Genomic DNA, 21,210 nt, shown 5'->3' with positions numbered 1-21,210 from the left:
TCAAAAACTTCTGAGGTTTCCATCTAGGACTCAACATAAGCATTATCAGATCACAGTTCTTCCTCTGCAAGCTGTAGCTCCCATGAATTTAGAATCAGAGATCACTCTTCCATGTGCAGCAGGATGATCATTAACCAGTTTTGGGTTAGTTAGTGGAGGTAGTTCATGATTGCACCACTGATCCACAGTGCAGTTCAACTCTCACTACAACAAATCCTATTTAATTATGGCTTATTAAAGCAGGGAGGCCTGAACACAATCCTCCAGCCTCTGAGGATTTATTCTTTAATTGCACGTTTGTTCTGTGTCATTACTTGCTGGGCCTCATTAGATACCAAACACAAGATCTTGCTCCTACAAATCCTCTGCTGGTTCTCAGGGCCACGGGGCACCTCCTGAGAGCCACCCCGAGAACAGAGATGGGTGAGGGAGTGGGGATTACAAATGACACCGTTTTTCTGCCTTTTCTGTTCTCTGGAAGCAGGCTGGCATTCCCCACAAGATTTTTCCAGTGTGCCCAGGAAAGCAAGAGCAGCAGGTACTTTCCTCCTTTCCTCCCTCCTTCTGCTGTGCTTTTAAACAATTCTAACCACACTGCAAAGCCAGTGGTTAATTCCTGGATGGGATCCAGCAATGGCTGCAGGTATTTTGGGTTCACCTGCCTGCACCTGAGGGTGTGTGGAAGACCTTTAAAGGCAGAGTCTCTCCCTTTTGGCTGGGGTGGGCAGGCAGTGCTCTGACTCCATGGCTTTGTGTCTATCCCTGTCCTGCCACACAAACCAAGCTCAGCCTCCAGCACTCACAGCAGCTCTGCTGCTGCTTCAGCTGCCCCTGGCAGCTCTTCCAAGGCTTTCAATCCCTTCAGCCAGGCTGGTTCTCTCCACCTAGAAAGCTGCAGGTCCATGCTGGGAGTTTTGCTAGCAATCTGTCCCTCTCAACCAGCTCTGGATGGCCACAAGAGCGTTGGAAGGAGCAGCACAGGAGAAGAGGGCTGTGGAAAGCTGGGACGACTCTGATGGAGACATCCTCCTTTAATCAGAGGTGAGATATCTCAACCTGAACCTCACCAAGGGGAAGAGAAGAGGAAAAGTCAAGCTAGGCACTGAGCTGAGCACATGCACTGTAATTCCTGGAGAGGTGTCAGAGGTGCCAGGACTCCCTTGGGATGATTTTAGAAGAACTAGATAAGAACTGTGAGGATGAGCCTACCTCAAACTGAGCCCAGCACAGCCCTGCTGTGCCTCAGCTTGGTGCCCCACATCTCTGTGCTATGCCTGGCTTCACGGTAGCCAAGGTTTAAGCCATTTTTACTCACTCTACTTTCTTCAGCTTTTCCATCTTGGAAAACAGATCCATCATCCTCTTCCCGTCTGGATCCCGTATCTGATTGCCCTGCAAGCTGCACAGGATTCATCCTCATTAGTAACCCAAGGAAGGAATGGTTGATTTGATGGTCACTGCCCCAACACACTCACTTTATTTCCTCAAGCTGGAGGCACTGTGATGCAGCCTGGACCAAGTCAGTCATCCCCTCAGCCGTGATGCTCCCGCCTGTCAGCCTGGAAAGAGAAAGGATCACTCAAACCAAGCAAAGGGAGGACTAGAATCCCCTGCAGCACGTGGCAAGCCTGTCTCAGAGCCTTGCCTGCACCGTGTGCCCAGCACACAGACACAGAGGCAGCAGCCTGGCTCTGCCACCTGCAACCAGCCTCATATTCCCTTTCCAGCAGGGCAGCACGGCACTGCTCTCATTGCCAGCAGAAAACAAGAGCCACACGAGGCTGTGCTGCCCTGTGTAGCACTGCTACCCCATACCCTGCACAGAACACAGCAACCTGGGTGAGCCAAAGTCTTTATTGAATAGAGAACACACAGGAAGGGAGGAGGCACTGGTGCTACAAGCAAAGACTTACTCTAGTTTCTTCAGGCTCCCCATTCCTTGTAAGCCCTTTGAAAGAGCAGCAGCAAAGTCGTCACCACATCTCCTGCTACGAAAGCTAAAATGTGAAGAAAAGGGGGATAAGACAAACACACCAAAAGCTGATAATTCTCATTTGCTTGCAGGATTTCACCCTTCCTTTGTATTGAAAAGAAATGCCTATCATCTTCCCTCTTATCTACTGCATTAACTACCCTGTTGTTCACCCTAATCAAAATGGAAAAACAAACAAAAATATAGTCAGAATGGATTTATCACCTTATTATCCCTTAATCACTCATAAATTCATTATTTCATACATTTCTGCAGTACTGAAGTTATGCTGTTCAGACCAAATTTTCTCACATCATCTCTCTCTCTGTTCTAGAACAAACTTGAGGTTTGACCTTCCAATCCCTTCTCCCCACCCAGCAGCTCACAGCACTCACTGTGTTTACCTCAAGTGTTCCACATTTTTACAGCCAGCCAGAACCTCCAAACAGTCAGTGTCCACAAGACATCCTGCAAAATCCAAACAAATCAAATCCTGGCTCGAGTTTATGACAAAAACCAAAGCTGACATGTCCAGCGTTGTCAGCCTGAAGTTTTTAAACTCATACTTGAAATTCAGCAGGTTCCCAATGTGCTGGGCTACTTCAAGGTTTTGGGTTTCAAAGGTGCAGTGGCAGAGCTCGAGGACCTTAGGCCCTGACAGATGAGTGGCTGCCAGTTTCTTGAGAGACTGCAGGATCACATCCTGCTTTTCCTGCACCCAAGCTTCATCTTGCTCTGCCAGCAGCATGAGGAATGTCCTACACTCTCTCGACGACAAGCCTGAGAGAAATATGTGAAAACTCTCCGTAAACTCGGTCTTTGTCTCATTCTTTAAAGTCCACTTTGACTTCAAGAAGAACTTCTTCTTCAGGTAGTTCTTGTCCACCCTCCTACTCACCATGAGACACAGTGCTGCAAAAAACTCCTGCAAGCTCAAGTGCACAAAGGCATAGCCAGCCTCTGGGCAAGTGCCACTCGTCTTCACCTCAAAGACAGTCAGCAGTCCATGCAAGGAAGCGAATTCCTTCACATCCTCGGGAATATCATGGACATAAAATACAAGTTTCTTCTCTTCCAGGCTTTTCAGTGCAAGGTCAAACAGACCCAAAATGGCCTTTTTGTTACAGTTCACCTGAGTCTCCTCATCACCTGCACAGTCTCCTTGCTGCTTGTTCAGGAAGATGAGAAACATTTTGATGTAAAACTGTGTCATAGTCTGAGGAAGCTCCACACTCAGCTGGTGTTTGAGGAGCAAATACTCCAAGCAGATGCACACAATGTTACACAGAGCAGGGATGAGGCACATACTGAGGAGTTTGGTGTTGTTCTTCACGTGAGCAATAGCTCGTTCTCTGAATGAATGCTGACAAAAATAGTGGCTAACATATTCCTCAACCCTCTCATGGTCAAATCCCCAAATTTCTGCCAACACACCTACTGTACACAATAAGAAATCAGGCAGCCTCTTGGGTCGGCTGGTGACCAACACTGTGCAACCAGGCAGGAGGTTCCCATGACAGAGCTCTGCAAAGAGCTGGGGTATGGACAGAGGGGAGGTAAGAGCTGGGCTTCTCTTACAGGAGGATGACACGTCCATGTTAGCTGCAAACTCATCCAGGCCATCAAAGATGATCAGTGTCTGCTGGGCATTCTCCAGGAGGCCCTGGAACACCGCATCGGGGCTGTCCTCTGGCTGAAGGAGCATGTCAAACAAAAGCTCCTTCAGGGTCAATTTCCTTTTTAACAGATTCAGCTGCCGAAACTCAAACAAGAAAATGAAGAGGAACTGAGGTAGGACACCTTCTGCCCATTTCTGACAAATCCTGTGCATTAGCCTGGTCTTGCCTGTACCTGGCTTACCAAACAGAAAGATCACCTTCGTCGTGTGCGACGGGGCCCCGCTGCAGAGCAGATCTGACACTTTCACGGCTGTATCTGCACATTCTTCTGCCTCAGGAGCACCTGCCACCTCCTCTCGGGCTTTCTCTGTTCTCTCTTTGAAGCGAGGGGCTTTGCTCTGATGAATGACAACGTTGACAAAGGTTTGGCTGAAAGGCAGTGGCTGTGTTTGCTCCTGTGCTGCTCTCCTTCTTCCGTATCTCTGGCGGATAGAGCTGACCAGGAGATGCCGGTACTTCACACATGCATCTGACAGAGAAGACAACAGAGGGGGTATGAGGGTCAAAAAGTTAGTTGTGAGTCACGACAGATCCAAAATACTACCACTTATAGACAGAGAAACAATGACGAGGTTGCTGCATAGAAATGACAAATTTTGAACTCCTGAAAGTAACCTATAGCTCTTCCTAATTTTTCACAGGGGCCAAAGAAGAACCCCTTCTTCAAGAAAAATTCAAGAAAAAGATGAGACAGCTTTACCTGAAAACTAAATCTTACTATCTCTGAGAATTAGGTATCTGTGTATTATGCATATTATTCCCTGTTCACTAGCTCCCTCTTCACCCATGCTGGCCTCTTAACGCTGGAAATTGATTTCCTGGGTGTTTCTGCAGAGATGTTAAACAGGTCCTTTCCTCAGAGGGAAGCCCAGCACAGCTTCTGGAATATCCACATACCCAGTCGTCGCTGTTTGGCACCTTTGTCACTCCCAGAGCTGCTGCAACGGCGAGAGCGAGCCGAGCCTGAAAATTGGAAGGCCAGAACCACGTCAAAAGCAGAGACTTGAATGGCAGAGACCGGGCAAGACTCTCCAGCAAAGCATTTGGGGAGCTGAAGAGGAAAAACTGGACAGATAAAACTATTTGTAAACTCAGAATTGCTTCTTCTGAGATGGGCCACAAGCACCTCACTGGTGAGTCTCTTTGCAGGCTGGATGATGCACCTGCCTCGCTTTGAACAGAGGAACTGCTTTGATATCCTGGGGAACGTGGCAGGGAATATCTGTTTCTGAGGAATGCAGGACCCACAGATTGCCAGGGCTGCTTATAGTGGTTAATTTCCTGTGTTTTTTATGGTGGACTGTCAGATGGAAAGGATGGACAGAGCTGAGAGAGACACATGTCTTTCTTAACTGGTCTTAGTAATTTTCAGCACTCTTTTCAAATATCCATTCCACCAGCAACTGGTGAGATGGAGTCACTAGGACACACAGCAGCTGGCAGCAGTCTGAATGCAGAACAAAGGTCACTTTTTTCTTATTATTTTCAACATCTTAAACCTGCACATGACACACAAGACAGTCATGTAACATCTGCAGTGCTGTGACTCAGAAGTCTCTGAGCATAAAGCAGAGGCAAAAGTGTCTCTTCATGACCTGCACCAGCTGAGAAAGTCTCAGTTCCAAATGCACCCCTGAAGAAAACCCTACTATCTGTTCTCTTAAGCTCCTGTTCTGACAACTCTGGAGTGTTTTCTGCTTGATCAACGCCTGAATAGTTTTTCTGCTCTTCCTTTAAAAAGCCAAACCAACTTCTTCCACCTCCCAGTGGGCTGACCACAGTAAAAGTGCAAAAAGCATGGGTTTTGTAGAGTGGGTGGGAGATTCCTGCAGAGAAACTAAAATGAGTGAGCTCCTTAGCAGGGGCCAGCAAGGCTCTTCTGAAATTCAGGGAGAGAAAACAAAAACAGGGGAGGTTCACGTGCAGAGCACCAAGAACAGAACAATGAAATGTCAAGTTGCAGTGGCCTCTCCACTCCTTGCCATTGCTGAGGGTCAATACCTGGGACATTTGGACATTTGGAGCCCTGCCCAGGCCATGAGCAGGGAAGAAAAACTCCAAGAGCACAGTGCCCAGGGTCTGTGCCAGCCTTACCTTTTGGCACTGATGACTGGGCTCTCGTGTCTGTGCCTGATTCTTCTGTCTGGCTGAAGCTACCTAAAGGAGTTGAACGGGAAAGTAATTATGGTTAATGTGAGCATTCTGCTCTTGGAATTGGGAGTGCAGCTGGCCAGAGACAAAGGACAAGTATCTTGCAACACAGACAGTGGCACCAACCAAGGCTCAGTGTAAGGGATGCAAACATCCAGGTTCGAGAGTCTCCGTCTGATCTCTTCCTTCCAGATTACTCAACAGTCAGTTTCACTTTCAAGGCAGGAGAAAAACAACTTTACCCTCCGAGTATGGGCAGCCCTGGCTGATCTAAAACCACACTGTGGCCCAAAAGGGAAGGCCTACTTTCCCTGCAAAGAAGGGTTTTCTGTGAATAAACCACTGGCTGGGCCAGCAGCCCGGTCAAGGGCCTTTTCTGACTCACTGGACAGCTCAAAGCTGCCACAAAACCCCCTCAGCAAAACCAGAAGCAGTTCATCTTCAGAAGGATTAGTGATGCTCAGCTGTTACTACAAAAGCTAAACCACTGCAAGCCAGCTCCAAAACCTTAGGAGACATCTTCTTTTATGATATGTCACAGAATCAAAAGGCTGAAAACTGTTTCAGCTTCAGTCCTGAGAGAAATCTCCCACCAATCCACATTCCCTGATGGTTGTCTGGTCTTTGCCCCATTTCATCTCAGCCAAAATAGCTGCTGCTGCTGCTGCACTTGGTCACAAAGGTGTCATCCACCCAACTGATGCAACTAATCAGAATTACCACAAGCAGAATGTGAAAGTACCATTGAGAAGGACTCATCCTGTAAGACTTCCTGCAGAAGAGAAGAATTAATCACCAGATAAAGCAACCCACTAAAGGAGAGGCACATCTTATCTGGTTCCACAGGCCCTCCCAAGGCAGAGGGAGCACACACACACACACTCTGTGTAGTTTGCAAGGTAAAACACACTAATGGATCGTGGTCCTCATGGATCACCTCGTTTTCTCTAAAGCCACTGCCTCTGCTAATGAGAAATATGGAGAAGTGGTTTTGTGTGGTAATTCTGAGACTTCTGTGTTCCTTGCCTTTCTGGATCAGGAACACTTTTTTTAAAATAACAAAAGTCCACAGAACAGAGACTGGAGTATTTCTTCCTTCAAATAAATCCATCCAAAAATTGCATCTCAGCTTTATTGGAGGTGGGGGCATACAATTTTTATTGTTTTAATCTGTTAATGTTAGGGGGCTTTTACCTCAAATGACATTTCTAAGGCAGAAATTGTGCTTCCAAGAAAAACAAGGCCATGCAAATGAGGGCACTGGTGTCCCACTGCCTAGGCTGGGTGATGGCAATGGGTGGCCAAGGCGGTGGCTGTGTTCGGTCAGGGAAAACTGGCCTGACCTCTCTTACCTTCTCCAGCAGAGCTCATGAGCAGCACCTCCAGATCCAGGGGCAGGTCATACTCCATGCAGACAGACTGTGCAAAGTGCTTCCAGGCAGCAGGACCAGCCTCCTCCAGCAGGTCAAGGAGCACAGATATTTTTTCCCTGGGGCTGGTGATGCCCCCCAGGCCGCTCAGGGCAGCCTCGGGGACGAGGCGCTGGGCAGTGCAGAGCAGCCAGTCAGGGCAGTGGCTGAGGAACTCCACGAGCTGGGGACGGGCTCTTGCTACAGCTGCTGGCAGGTCTAGGTCATCGTGCTGAAATGGGGGCTGGAGGGATGCAGACAAAGGGCAGCAGTGGGCACGGGAGCAAGAGTTCATCCACACGCCCTGCATGGCTTGATCTGCTTTTCTACCCCTTGGCCTAACACAGAATTTCTCACCTTTAGCCCTGAGTTTAGAGTAGAGATCTGAGCCCAGTCGTGAGGGTGCAAGGATGGCAGTCCTTGTCTGCCATCACAGGACTGTGAAGGACAGGGGCAACCTCTCTGGCACCAGCCAGGGAGAAGCTGTTGACATCCATACTGCTGCAGTGGCCATCTGCCAAATATAACATCCCAGGCATCTTTCACAAGTACCAGGACCTCTGGGGAGGTCAGGGATGTTTTTGTTATTGCTCAAGAGTGCTTACACAGAGGCAAGGTTTTCTGCTTCTCATAACACCTACCAACAAATAGGTTGGGGATGCACAAGGAGCTGGGAGGGAGCACAGGCAGGACAGCTGACTTCACCTGGCCATATGGCATCATGCTCAGAACATAAAACTGGGGTAAGAAGGGGGAAGGCAGGGAGTTAGAGTGATGATGTTTGTCTCCCAGATCACCATTACATGTGATAGAGCCCTGTTTTCCTGGAGATGGCAGAACACCTGCTTGCCCATGAGAAGCCGTGAATGAATTCCTTGTTTTGCTTTCCTTGTGTGTGCAGCTTTTGCTTTACTTGTTCAGCTGTATCTCAGTTCACAAGTTTGTGCAGGACCCCCTTGCACAAAGGGCTCAGGCAACTGTTGTTGCTGCTCATTTTGTGGGGATGAACAACCCACAACCCATTTCTGCCTTGGTGACAATGCCACCTCCATTCCCTCTTCCTTCCCACAAAGCCACACACATGACCTCCTACCTGCATTGTTGTGTAATCAGTCTCCTTCCAGTTGTCAAGTGCAAAGGTGGCTTCTGCTCCATATTCTGACAGAGAATTGATCTGCTAGAGGCAGTCTCAGAACACAGACACACCCCAACACGTGGGACATGCCTCACTTGGTACAGGTGCCTGGGGATAACAACAACAGAGCTTGATGTAGACGTGCCAGGCCATGGCAATTACATGGGCCACAAATCTAGGAGCTCTGCCTTTGATCCAAGGGTCAGCTGTGATGCTTTTTGTCTCTTCTCACTCAAACCAGCAGTGACCACAAAGTTCCAACATTTGAGGATTCATTCCTGGCCTCCTGAAAATGCAGGACTGAGCCTTGTGCCCTAGGATGCAAGTGAAGACAGCTTTAGAGGAACACATTGTGGGAATCACAGCTTTCCTGGTGTCACTGCCTGATTTGACTGGGCTATGCCACTCTGCTGCTGCTGGCCCCTCTGTGGGAGCTGATGCAGAAGCAGCAGCATCTTCCTCAAGTCAGGCAGTCAGTCACACCAGGAAAACTGGAAAGCTGATCCTCTGAGACTGCACAGCTCTCACAAAAGCGTTTCAAGTGTAGGGGGCTGAAAAAGCCCCCAGTGCCAGATCCCCACCTCTCAGCAGAAAGGGAGAAGGGAAATTTCAGCCTGCTCTGCAGCTGGCAGTAGTTGGTGTCCAGCCACCCACAGAGAAAGGGAAGAGGAAAGCAATCACCATCCAACCAACAGACAACAGACTTAATAAAGCCATTCTAAATGCATACATAAACGAATAAAATCAGCACTTAATGCCAATGAAGACTGAAAGCCATGCAGGCAAAGAGGAGGCTCATACACGTCAATGAAAGGCTCATATTCAAGATGAAAACAACGCTGAAAAGTTGGATGAAAGCTCAGCCAGACTGCACAGCTCCTGTACTACTGCTCTGATCAAGAATGATCGGCACTTACCTTCAGTAAAATACCTCTGATCCCAAAATGAAGCACAAAAACCTCCCAAGAAAAACCAGGAAACTTTTGAGCCTCGATCCTTACCCTTCAAATGCAAAACCATCTTTAACACACTTTGCAGAACTTAACCTCCTCAACTTGGCATTTGCACTGCTCCCAGACACAAAAAAATTAAACTGAAATGTGAAACTCCCTGTTGCAAATCTACCCACTTCTTGCCTGCTCTGAGGGCACAAAGCACTTACCAGAAGCCCAGAAACAGAGTACCAGCACCAAAACCAGTGTGGGGATCACCAAACAACAAAGCTGGAGGACAATATCCACTGCCTTGGTTTCCCCACGTGCTAACTCACCACTGGATCTAACGAACAAAAGACTGAGCAAAATGAAAGTAAAACCACTTGGGAATTCCCCAACTGAAATGTATCTGCAGTAAAACCAGAGAAATGAGCAAAAAACATTCAGTTGGAGCAGAGGAAGGGTAACATCCAAGCCTAAAATCTATAGCTAGGTGTTCTCCCGGGACAGCGGCTCCCGGGACAGCGGCTCTGCCCGAAAGCGAAAGCGGCGCTGGCGCAGCGGCTCTGCCGGGAAAGCACGTGGGGCTGCGGAGCCGGGCTGGGAGGGGAGAGGAGGAGAGGCAGCTCGGCATCCCCAGGGAGGCAGCGAGGATTCACTGCTCCCGCCCGGAGTCTTTAGTTTGGAGAAGAGCTCTCACCTCAGCGAGTTCAGTAACTGAGCGCTGCTGTGTTCATTGCTGTGTCCATCACTAAGCCGGGGACCCAGGTGCCGCACCCGCACGCCTTTTGAGCAGCGCCAGGGATGAGGATTTCACCTCTATCCCCCTTCTGGTGAAGGCATTTTCCCTACTATCCAGCCTAAATCTCACCTGTTGTAACTTTGCTCTTGTTCTGTCGCTTGCTACCTGGGAGAAAAGGCAGACACAGCCCCCACGGCTCCACTCTCCTTTCAGGGGTTGTAGAGTGCCAAGGTCCTCCCTGAGCCTTTTTCTCCAGGCTGAATCCTCGCAATTCTGTCAGCTGCTCCTCAGCAAACTTCTGCTCCAGATCCTCCCCATGGAAGGGCAGCCCAGTCCAGCCCCAATGAGCAGCCCTCGGTGGGGCAGGCACCCCCATGGCAGAAAAAGGTGCTTTTCTCCTGCCATTTCCTTTTGATTAATGCTCGCCACTGCCGTGGGATGTCATTTAAGGGCTGTGGCTTGATGGAAGCCAGGTCCCCATGGTCCTCAGCAGACACTGCCGTGCAGGGAGTGAAAATGTCACCTGAGCACTGGTGGCTTTAGAGCCGGAGGGAACATGGACAGTTCAGTACCTTGGCTGGTACTGAAATAGCTGGCAGAGGCAGTGATGGGAACAGGGTGAGAAGGGAGGTAGAAAACTGCCCACCACCCCAGGGCTTCTTCCAGGGCACAGCCACTCACAGCACAGCATCACACCCTTCGTGCCCCTCGGCTCCTGCTGGCTCAGGGACACAGCTGGGTCACCCCTTCCTTGGCTGCCACTGAGGCCCCTCCAGCCTCCCCCACCAGCCTGGGCACCAGCCCACCGAAGGGATGACAGCCCAGCAGGCACCCAGAGCAAGGAAGGGCCTCTGGTGGTGTGGGTGAGAGAGAAGCAGGTCAGAGGGACCTGGCTTGTATCCATGGCAATGCAGAGGGAGCAACCACCATGGCCAAGGAGCTCAGGAAATGGGGTCCATCCTGCTACCAGCCTCTTTCTGGGACAAAGTTTAATGCTTTTGTGCTGCTCTGTGGTGGAAGTGATAATCATCTCTACCTTTGTTAATGTGATCACCTTTACAGGTGTTGGATTTATCACCCAAGATCTCCTCCAAGTGAGAAGACTTAAAAAAAAAAAAAAAAAAAAAAAAGCATGAACTGGTACAGGAAAATAACTGAGCCACTTGAGATAAATTACTGCACTGTAGTAGGAAGGAAAAGGAACTTGATGCTCAACTAGACACTTAAATTTTCTCTTATAATCTCTTTTGTTTCCTTATAATTTTGAATGGTTTTTTTTGTCTTTGCTGTCACTGTCTCATGGCCATTATCAGTTTGGAGCTCTCCACTGAACCATCAGGGTCTGTAAAGAAATTACCCTGGGCACAAGATCTCTGCTATTGTACTGCACTGCAAATCCACATCCCGTTCACTTTTTTCAGTCACATCCAGGTCGTTTAGCATTACTGGTTCTAAGCTTACTTGGAGTTTGGTAATATCATTTGACTGGCTGCATTCTGTCAAAATCAGCAGGCTCTTGGTGGAAGTAAAACCCAGGATGAGAATGAAAGGTGCTGTATTTCCAAAATGTAACAACAGAGATGCTAAAAGGTGGCAAAACCCATTTCTGCTGTTTCCTAAGAGTGCTATCCCAAAGCCTGTGCACTTCAAGAGCCCAGCCCTGACTCCTAAGAGCACAAGACCTTTAAAGATCCTGAAAAAATAGTGTGGATTGAGGTGCAGACTTCAACATCTTTGCAGAAGAAGGGCTCTGTGGAAGCACAGTTGCACAGAGCCCAGAGCCTTTCTCAGGAAAAGGAAATAAAATTCAACCAAAACTGATTTAAAGCAGCTCATCTTTTATTTGGTCCAGACACAATTTTTCTGGTTGTACACAAGTTCCTGTGCTCCTCTGTGAAGGGATGAGCTCTATAAACTTTTCTCAAGAAAATTAAGGAGCAAATGACTCGGGAAGCCAAAGTCAAGCTGTACAATTACATATCCCTAAAAAGTGGGGAGAGAACAGAAAATATTATTTTAGTTCTTGCCACGATCCCAAAAGGGCTTTGAGAGCTGGGTAGTTCTGAGCTCTGCTTACCTTTCTGGTAATGATCTCAGGATTTATGATATCAAAGAGATCAAGCCTTTTGCTGTTCATCAGTGAAGTCAGAGCTGATCCAATACCTGTGGAATCAGCAAACCCATCCAGTTACAGGGATGTCCATCCTGGCTTGCTGCCTGTTACCAAAATTGTGCCTCAAGCCTGACAGAAAACTCACTTTTCCTTTCTCCCAGCCATTTTCACAGGGTTCCTCATTCCCCAAGTGTCCAGCAGAAATTTCAAACAGATTTCAACAGAATTTCAAACCACAAATGTGGTTCCCCCCACTTCTCAATGTTATTGATATATTTTTTTCAGTGTTCAGGTTTAGGAGATCTGATGTTAGACAATTTATGGAGCAGGTTGGCACTTCCCCAAATGAAAACTCACTTGAAGTTACTTCTGGAATGCCAGCAACCAAGATCATATTCTGCAGGAAGCTTTGTATGGATGGGTCCTCCTGAAAACCAGAAAATTAATACAAAAATGCTTTAAAAACCATTGTTTAGCCTCAAATGGCTTAGAGAATACTTTTTTTAGGACTTACCTCACTTGGATCAGCTGTGCATTTAAATACTTTAATCTCTACACTGAAGGGAAGGGGAAAAAAGGGGAAGAAAAGTCACTAAGTGCTGCAGATATCCTCTTTTTGTGCTGCTTTTAAACATGGGCCAAAAGAGGCAACTCTCACGAGAGAACAGTACCAACCTGGAGTCCACAGGCTGCAGAAGGAGTTTCTTTTCTGCATAGGTAGCTTGGATGGTGGCTGTGATTTCCTGCAGAGAGAACAGCAGGGTTCAGAGCCTTATTGCTAGGAGCTGCATTTGGATATTTTGGGTTGTTTTCTAGGAGCCAGAGTTCAACATCCTTTTGGCTTTACCTCTAGGTATTGCTAGAGAATGCCAGCATTTTCCTTCTCCCCTTGCATGCAATGAACTTCCCCCCTCATGCCCACAGCCTCAGCCTCTGGAGCTGCAGGCTGCCTCATCCACTGGACTTCTGCTATTTTGCAAATCCTGCACAAGGAGGGAAATGGCTTTGTAGGGTGTTCTTTCCCAGTGACATCCATCTCAACATCTGCCTGGATGTAGGGAGAACAGCCTCAGGGCAGCCAGGGCTGCCACAGGCAGCCAATCCAATGTACACCAAATTAAAAAAAAAGAAAGCAATCTCTGAATTCTGGCCACTTGGGCTCATTGTCCTGCTGTTGTCTGCATGCAAACATTCATTTAAGAGGAACATTTTGTGATGCAATTGCAGGTCACAACCAGGCTTTCGGCAGTCCAGGAGCAGAGCTCATCCTAGGAGCCACAATTTTAGGGATCACCTCTAGTCCAGTGCTTCTGCTATCCTTGAAAAGTATTTCAAGATACCATTTGGGGCATGAGAAACAGCCATGCATATTTCCTCTAGCACCCTGCTAACATGGGATACTTGCTGAGAGAATTATTCTCAGCTGTGGTTTAACCTTTAAAATTGAGGGTGCCCAACCCTCAGGCAAGGATTTGGGTTGGTTTTGTGTCTGTCTCAGCCCACAGCTACAAGGCTGGACAAACACACTGCTTTCCTGTGATGTTAACCATGACAGGGAAGCTGCTGGCATTTCTTTTTTCTGCTTCCTTAGATTCACTATAAAGCAGTTTGGGGTGAAACACAGCTTAATCAGGACCCTTTATACATGCTCACATAGAGAAAAGGATTTTGTTTTGAGCTTCACATTCTTCTGAGCTTCATGTCCATTTCTGACCCTGCTATACTCTTAGTGGGGACCTGAGCTAGAATTTGGGTACAAGGAGAGTTCAAAATAAATACCTTCCCATGGTGCCTTCACTGTCTCCTAAAACATCTCAGTGACACTACCCTGTGCCAGATAAATGTTCATGGGGACTCCTCAGAGCTTTCTGCTGCTTTGACCACCTTGCACACTGACAGTGGGCTGGCCAGGCTGAGGGGCCATTGAGGTCAATACCATCATTTCCAGCCTCAAAGGTCTAAGGAACACATGGGAGTGTTAAAATAAACTGATTTGCCTTCTCCACCTCCTGTGAGTTAGCCACCCACCCTTCCCAAAGGGCTCCCTGCCATTGCTGTCCCTGCACACCAGGGATGGTCCTGGCTTGGGACACAGCCTGTCCCAAGGTCTTCAGAGTCAGGAGGTGCCAGAACTGACCTTCTCCATGTACAGGGCCACCAGGGGTTCTTCTCCTGCCAGGAGGATGCTGACCTCCACTGCTACCAAGGACCTCACCACTGTCCCTTCAGGCTGGAAGGAAATCTGGGGCTGGGTGAGACTCCACACCTTGGCCACAGAGTCATTGTAGGAGGTGCCTTGAAAAATCTGGTCGAGTAAGGAGCACAAGATGAGTCAGGCTTTTTCCATACCAATCTCATGCCAGCTCCTCACACAGCTGCATTCCTTTTGCAGTCCCCAGTTCCTCCTCCTGTTCACCCAAGCCCAATAGCTCAGCCAGGTGTTAGCTAATAACTGTGTTAACTAATAACAAATAACTGTGCCAGCATGGAAGATGGAGAAATCCTCCTTGCAAAGCACAACTGCTTCTCCATCAGCCCCTCTTCTTCTCCATCTGGCCCACCCAAGATTCAGATTGCCAAGGGAAGGACTCAAGTTGTTACAATGCAACAGGATCCATTTGAAATTTCCTCATTTGACATGCAATGCTTTGAATAGGACAAAAAGTTACCCTCTGCACTGCCTTCCTCTGTGCTTCTGTGTTCTCCATCTCAAACAGCTCCTTCAGAAACAAACCACAAACAGATTGTGAAGAACAAAAGATAAGTTATGGTTGCTCCCGGTGCAGGCTGGACAGGCCAGAGCCCTGAGGTGGGGCCTGTGCCCAGGGCAGGACATGGCTGAGCTCCCCCAGCTCCCACCCTTTTTTCCATCCCAGTGATCCCCCAGAAAATCACATCCCTCTACAATTCGGCAGACAAGTTTCCTGTCAGCTGCTGTTATCCCTCCAAGGAATAACTCTGCCCTCTTGATAAGAAGGCACCAATTCCAGGACCACACGAAGTGACTGACTGTGGGTTTCTATCTTCTCCAGAAACCAGCTCTCACCAAAACACGGTATTTACTGAATTTCTCACTTTCTCCCCAAAACATGATGTATGGGGTAAGGAGGGCACCCCTCTGGGAATGACCTGCAGTTTCTCCCCTCCGAGGGTCAGCACCAGCTGCCCATCCAGGAAGGCTGCTGCAGCCAGGGAGCCGAGGCTGTGCTCGGACAGCCAGAAGTAGAGCATCCGCGACTCGGTCAGCAGCGAGGGCGAGAAAACCGAGTCACTGAGCAGGCTGGAGTTGCTCTTGTACAGGACAACGCCCTGGAAAGGAAAACAAGTGTGTTGGCCACAGCAAGCAGCAGGGAGGCAGGAGAAAAAGCCAACACCTGCATTTCCATGGCAAGGCAAAGGCCTGGCAGGACACGGCCGGGAGCAGGTTGGCATCAGCCCCGCAGAAGCTGCCCCTCCAAGCCCTCCGGAGCACACCACGGCCAGAAAACCTGCTCAGGTGCCCGAGCAGCCTGGCTTCCTCTACCTTGTGGTGGGACTCGATGTATGTTGCTTTTATGATGGGATCTGATGCGAGGGAGATATCAACAGCGATGTCCTTGTCCCGGACAAAATTGGCTGCAGGGAGAAAACAGAAAAAGCTCCCACCAGAAACAGGGCCCTGAGCAGAGCTTGTGACAGGCGCTTTTAGGGCTTGGTGCAGGGGGTGACAGGGATGTTGTGAGAGAACACAGGGTGGCACGAGGGTTCCCACTCCTTTGGATGCTAGCGCTGATCCTGCTGCAGCTCCCTGACTCTGTTTCTTCCCTGGGAAACTGGGATAATTACGCTCAGTTTTACATTCCACTCCTTTTCCCTGATATTTGGTGGTGGGGAAATCTCCAGATGGTGTACAGCCTCATGCCTGATAGTGCAGTACATGCTCCTGTTCTAGCTAACATTGGTCCTGCAGCATCCTGCACAGCTGACCACTACATACTGAACAGAAATTCCTTATTAATTGAAATGTCTTTGAATCTGCATAATCATCCTAAAAGATAACTGATGCAGAAAAATCCAAACATAACATTACTAAAGTTTATTTTGCTGCTGTCTGGGGGCCTGGGATCCCATACACATTTTTGATGGATGTGGCTACCACTCAAACATTAAAAGCTGTACATAAAAAAAGAAAGAAGAAAACCCAAGAATATTTACCTGCTAAATCAATTATAAAATTTGTCAGCGTCTGAGCAACAGCATTTATTTCCTTGCACACCTACAGGAGGAAAAGAGGGGGAAAAATTAGGGGAAGGGGCAGGATTTTCCACTGTTGAGCAAAGCTGAGCCTCATTGAAGTCTAGAGACTGTTGGTCAGAGTCCCTAGACAGCCTCAGGGTCAGCAACAGCTCTCACTTTGCCCAAGCTGCTTTTTTATTGTGGATTCAACTTATTTGTCTTATTTTTCATGAGCACTAAGGTGTCACTGCTACTGTCTTGTGGGCAAGAAGAGTGCGTGGCATACACAGAGCTTTCCTCAGTCCTCAGGCTGATCTTACCTCCCTCTTGAGGACAAGCTTCAGAGTGAAGGAGATGAAATCTGTGAAGAGCTGCTTCAGCCAGCCAGGTCTGTGTAAGACAGGGAGCACACTGAGGTCTGCACATTTGGGTGGGTGGCATCTGGGGACCAGCAGGGGGACAATAAATCTCAGTGTTTCAAGGGGTCAGACTCACTGCTTGTCTCCTTGGAGGTGAAGTGTGAGTTTGTGGAAAGTCAGGTAGCAGTCTGAAGCATCAGGAGCCACTTGGTCCTTTTGGCACACTGCATGGGATGAAAGGAAAAAGAGAGAGAGAAAAAAAAAAAGCAGATTTATTACTGAGAGGAGAAGGAAGAGGGCACTTTGCAGACACTGCAGGCCTGGAGCAGGACATCACTGCAGATGCCAGCTAGGGCTCCTCACGTCTCCCAGGGGATGCTTCCAAAAGATTCCACACCCTGCCAAGTTGGGGCAGGTGGGGCTACCTTGCTGGTCTACCAGGCACCCTTCTCCATCTGGATACCTGCCAGCTGCCCTAGCTCCTGCCAGCAGAGACTCAGCTGTCCCCTAACATGACCCAGCAGAACCTGGAGAGTACATGCAACCCACAAACCAGAGTGGGGAGGGAATTTAGTCACATTGCAAAATGTTGGGTATTGCAGCATACTTACTCAGATTGATGTTTAGCTGGAGATCAATGGAAGACTCAATTTCAAAATCAACTGAATGAAAAAGCTGCAAGCTGTAAGGGCAGAAGGGGGACATTCAGGAACCTGAGCCAGGAGCAGCTTCTCCCTGACAAGTTTTATAACACCTCTCACACCTGGCCTTGCACTGCAATGGGCCAACCCCCAGCACAGCCCAGCCCCTCTCAGATACTCTGGCTTTAAATCATGGCAAACTGCTGCCTTAGTGGCACTTTGGAGCACCAATCCCCCCTTTTTATCCTCTCAGAATTTACAGAGCAACGAAGTGGAGAGGCTAAGTCAACTGCTATGCCTTGGCCCATCTGGTCTTGTCATGCAAGGTGAGGGCAGAAAGGCAGAAAGCAAGGTGGGCTTAGAAGCACTGCTGGGGTAGAAAATCCTGTCTCAGGCAGCCACCAATGCAGCCAGGGAGACTGAGGAGAGCAGCTCCAGCTGTGCTTGGGAATGGTGCTGAGCAGAGGTGGGAATGGTGCTGAGCAGAGGTGGGAATGGTGCTGAGCACATGTTGGGATGGTGCTCAGCAGCTGCAGGGGTGCTCGGCAGCTGCAGTGGTGCTCAGCAGAGCTGCAGTGGTGCTCAGCAGCTGCAGGGGTGCTCGGCAGCTGCAGTGGTGCTCAGCAGAGCTGCAGTGGTGCTCAGCAGCTGCAGGGGTGCTCGGCAGCTGCAGGGGTGCTCAGCCAAGTTGCAATGGTGCTCAGCCAAGTTGCAATGGTGCTCAGCCAAGTTGCAGTGGTGCTCAGCAGCTGCAGCCCCTACTCACAACCAGGCCCCGGCGTAGCCGTAGCTCAGGGTCCCTTTGAAGAGCGCTGTCACGTTTCTGATGGAGATGTGGATGGCACTGTCCTCCTTGAGCTCCACCTCGCTCCTCTCGATGGACAGATCGTTGACCTGGATGCTGGGAACAACAGAAACAGAGTTTGTCCCCAGCCCAGAGCTGTTTGCTGGGATTGGGCAGGACAGGTTTATTCCTGGGGAATGGGATCTCTGAGGGACCCGTGCCAGTGCAAATCCCACTTTTGCAAAATCAGATTTGCAAATCCCAGGGCCAGGCACAAGGACAGTGACAGTGATGCTTGTGCTTCAGCCTTGGTGGACTGTGCGATATTTGGATACAAGGTTTTGGAATTATTTAAACAGGAAACATGGAACAATGCTGTCACCAGGATATTTTATGAAAAATCCTTTGCTAGGATTTTTCCCTCCTGAGGAGCTGAGGGCCTCAGGAAAGAAATGTAAACAATAACTATCTGCTGCTGTGGAATGCAACAGGTGCAGCTGTGATTGTTGTTTCTAATTAATGATTTCATATTGGTCGTTTCTAATTAAGGGCCAATCACAGATGCAGCTGCATAGGACTCTGAGAGTCACAAGTCTTTGTTATGCATTCTATTCTTGTTCTTTCTAGCTTTCTGATGAATCCTTTTCTCTCTATTCTTTTTGTATAGTTTTAAGGTAGTATTTTAATATAATATATATCAAAATCTAATAAACCAGCCTTCTGAAAACATGGAGTTCAGATTCTCATCTCTCCACTCACCCTGGGAGCACCCCACAAAGCAGACACAACACAATGCAACCCTGTTTTGTTGCAGTGCTCTGTGCAGCTGTGGTCAGGGCAGGAAGTCTGTTCTCTGTGAGTACACCACTGGATTTGTGGTCCCCAAATAAAAGTGAGTAACACAGCAACAGCCAGCCTGGTTTGTCACAGAGCACAGCCAAGTGACATCCTGCTGGCAGGGTGCCTTGGGCACCCTCTGTCACCGGTGCCACAGGTGCCCCAGCCCACAGGGCCATTACTCCCCATCCCCATTGTCAGAAATGAGCTCTACACGCTGCCTTCCCACTCAGCTGGGAAAATAAATAACTCCCAAATAACATATTAACAGCCTAAACCTTAACATGCAAATTGTCTGCGAGGCTTAGATCCAAAACTGTGTCTGCCCCAGCCCAGACCTTTGCTTTCACCAGGAACTGCTGGGTCAGAGCTGCCTCCAAGGCCGGTTTGTGGTGCCCTCTGTGCCCGTGCCCTCCCCTGCAGACACACAGGTGCATGGGTACACGGGTACACAGGTACACAGTACACGGGTACACAGACACACAGGTACATGGGTACACAGGTACACAGACACACAGGTACATGGGTACACAGGCACACAGGTACACAGACACACAGGTACACAGGCACACAGGTGCACAAACACACAGGTACACAGGTGCACGGGTACACAGGCACACAGGTACACAGACACACAGATACATGGGTACACAGGTACATGGGTACACAGACACACAGGTACATGGGTACACAGGCACACAGGTACACAGGCACACAGGTACACGGGTACACAGGTACATGGGTACACAGACACACAGGTACACGGGTACACAGGTACATGGGTACACAGGTACACAGGCACACGGGTACACAGGTACATGGGTACACAGGTACACAGGCACACAGGTACTCACTCGCTCAGCCCGTAGGCCACCCGGCCGAGCAGCCGCATGGACCTTTCCCCGGTGATGTTTGGGAATTTGGCGTTCCTGAAGGCTGCTTGGATGACCTGGGCCGTTTCCCGGTTCACTGTGGGTGGAAGAAAAGGGCAGAGATGTCAAACTGCAATTTGTCCTGGCTGCAAAGCCAGATCTGCACTCTGGATTAAAGCACTACAGAAGGCTTTTAGCTGAGGCATTTGCGTTGGATCCAGGAAGCACTAGAAGTAGTTTCAGAGTAAATTAAAAAAAAAAAATTAAATCCCTAACTGTGACAGCTGATGGCAGCAAGGGACAACAGCGTGTGTGGCTCTACAGCCACCAGTGGGAGCTGTCCAGGGAGTCGTGGCCAGCTTTCACACACCTCAGGAGCAGATTTGGGAAATGGCAAGGCTGTGCTCATCCTTACACCACACAAGCTGTTGACTTTACCCCAGTGCCTTGCTTTGTTTCTGCTTACTTGTATTGCAGTCAGCTCTGGGCTCTACAAAGAAAAAATTCTGAAAAAGTTTCCGAGTCAATTTTCCTAATTTTACGCAGCCCATTCCAGCCTCAGCCTCGGGCAGATGCCTTTACAGGACTTTTTCCTTCCAGAAATACCCTGTTAGCTCAGCCCAGCATGAATACATCTTTCTCTGCATGTGCCACTGTCAGATGGGATAGGACAGAGCTGTTCCCACCCTCCACAGAAGAATTAAGTTCTTCCCCCACCTGCAAAGCTCCCAAGTCCTTGCAAATAAGCCCACAGCAGGCAAGAACCTGTTCCCCCCTTCTGCAGACCGACCCCAAGAGATGAGATTGCAATGAGGAGAGCAATCAAGCACGCACTTGTTCAAGCTCTTTCATCATGCCAAGCCCCAGCAGGAACAGCCCTAAATCCTTTGGGCTGAGAACAATGTTCAAGCTCCTTTGCCTGCTCATGCTTTAACCTGTGCTCCAGGCAGGTGTTTACACAAGAGGCAGAGGAGCAAGAAACCCCCTCCCCTGGCTGATCTGTCACTGATTTCTGGCAGAGCTGGGGCAAAGCCAGCCCCGAGGAGCAGGCACTTACACAGCAACGCCGCGGGCTTGGTCATCCTGCAGACGATCCCCGTGCCCCTGTAGGGAAAGGGCCCAAACTCGCAGGCTGCTGCTGTGTGGACAAGCCCCAGCAAGATGCTGAAGGTCCCCAGCCCCATCCTGCCAGCCCAGCACATCCTCAGCCAGAGCAGAGCTGATGAGACCAAGTGATTCTTGACGGAGGCAGAGGCTGCTTTCATACCCCCAGAGCCCACTCGAAGCAGGACATGACCAGCTTCCTCCACTTATCAAAACTCATCACACATTTCCTAATCTTCCTATAGTTTCCTTAACACCAGTC

At 49.1% G+C, this 21,210-nt stretch overlaps 2 protein-coding genes across 2 annotated transcripts in view; both read right to left on the bottom strand.

Moving 5' to 3' along the window:
• Positions 1–8,653, bottom strand: part of NLRC5 (NLR family CARD domain containing 5) — a 31,649-nt gene extending 22,996 nt beyond the window's left edge. Inside the window, exons 1-8 of the mRNA XM_041459074.1 lie at positions 8,305–8,653; positions 7,155–7,455; positions 5,746–5,808; positions 4,549–4,614; positions 2,377–4,120; positions 1,914–1,997; positions 1,476–1,559; positions 1,316–1,399 (exon numbers count right to left, since the gene is read on the bottom strand). Coding sequence (XP_041315008.1) covers positions 1,316–1,399; positions 1,476–1,559; positions 1,914–1,997; positions 2,377–4,120; positions 4,549–4,614; positions 5,746–5,808; positions 7,155–7,455; positions 8,305–8,310 — 2,432 coding nt within the window. The 5' untranslated portion in view covers positions 8,311–8,653. The remainder of the gene's footprint in view (positions 1–1,315; positions 1,400–1,475; positions 1,560–1,913; positions 1,998–2,376; positions 4,121–4,548; positions 4,615–5,745; positions 5,809–7,154; positions 7,456–8,304) is intronic.
• Positions 8,654–11,931: 3,278 nt separating this feature from the next.
• LOC121348878 (cholesteryl ester transfer protein) lies at positions 11,932–21,046 on the bottom strand. The gene is made up of 16 exons (XM_041458854.1): positions 20,902–21,046; positions 19,827–19,941; positions 18,118–18,252; positions 17,322–17,392; positions 16,847–16,934; positions 16,672–16,741; positions 16,331–16,391; positions 15,660–15,751; positions 15,266–15,445; positions 14,806–14,856; positions 14,274–14,441; positions 12,812–12,879; positions 12,651–12,693; positions 12,494–12,563; positions 12,101–12,186; positions 11,932–12,006 (listed from the first exon to the last, which is right to left on the bottom strand). The coding sequence occupies exons 1-16, from the start codon at positions 21,044–21,046 to the stop codon at positions 11,932–11,934; spliced, it is 1,518 nt and encodes a 505-aa protein (XP_041314788.1).
• Positions 21,047–21,210: the final 164 nt, after the last annotated feature.

The sequence above is a fragment of the Pyrgilauda ruficollis genome, unplaced genomic scaffold, assembly GCF_017590135.1.
Source record: "Pyrgilauda ruficollis isolate IOZ18807 unplaced genomic scaffold, ASM1759013v1 scaffold13, whole genome shotgun sequence".
NCBI lineage: Eukaryota > Metazoa > Chordata > Aves > Passeriformes > Passeridae > Pyrgilauda > Pyrgilauda ruficollis.
This window is presented reverse-complemented; position numbering and strand designations above follow the sequence as displayed.

Coding starts and splice junctions, on each gene's coding strand:
- LOC121348878 (XM_041458854.1), bottom strand. CDS start 21,046: ATGTGCTGGGCTGGCAGGATGGGGCTGGGGACCTTCAGCATCTTGCTG. Junction 17,393..18,117: donor GGCTACGCCGGGGCCTGGTT/GTGAGTAGGGGC, acceptor CTGCCCTTACAG/CTTGCAGCTTTTTCATTCAG. Junction 16,935..17,321: donor CCAGCTAAACATCAATCTGA/GTAAGTATGCTG, acceptor CATCCCATGCAG/TGTGCCAAAAGGACCAAGTG.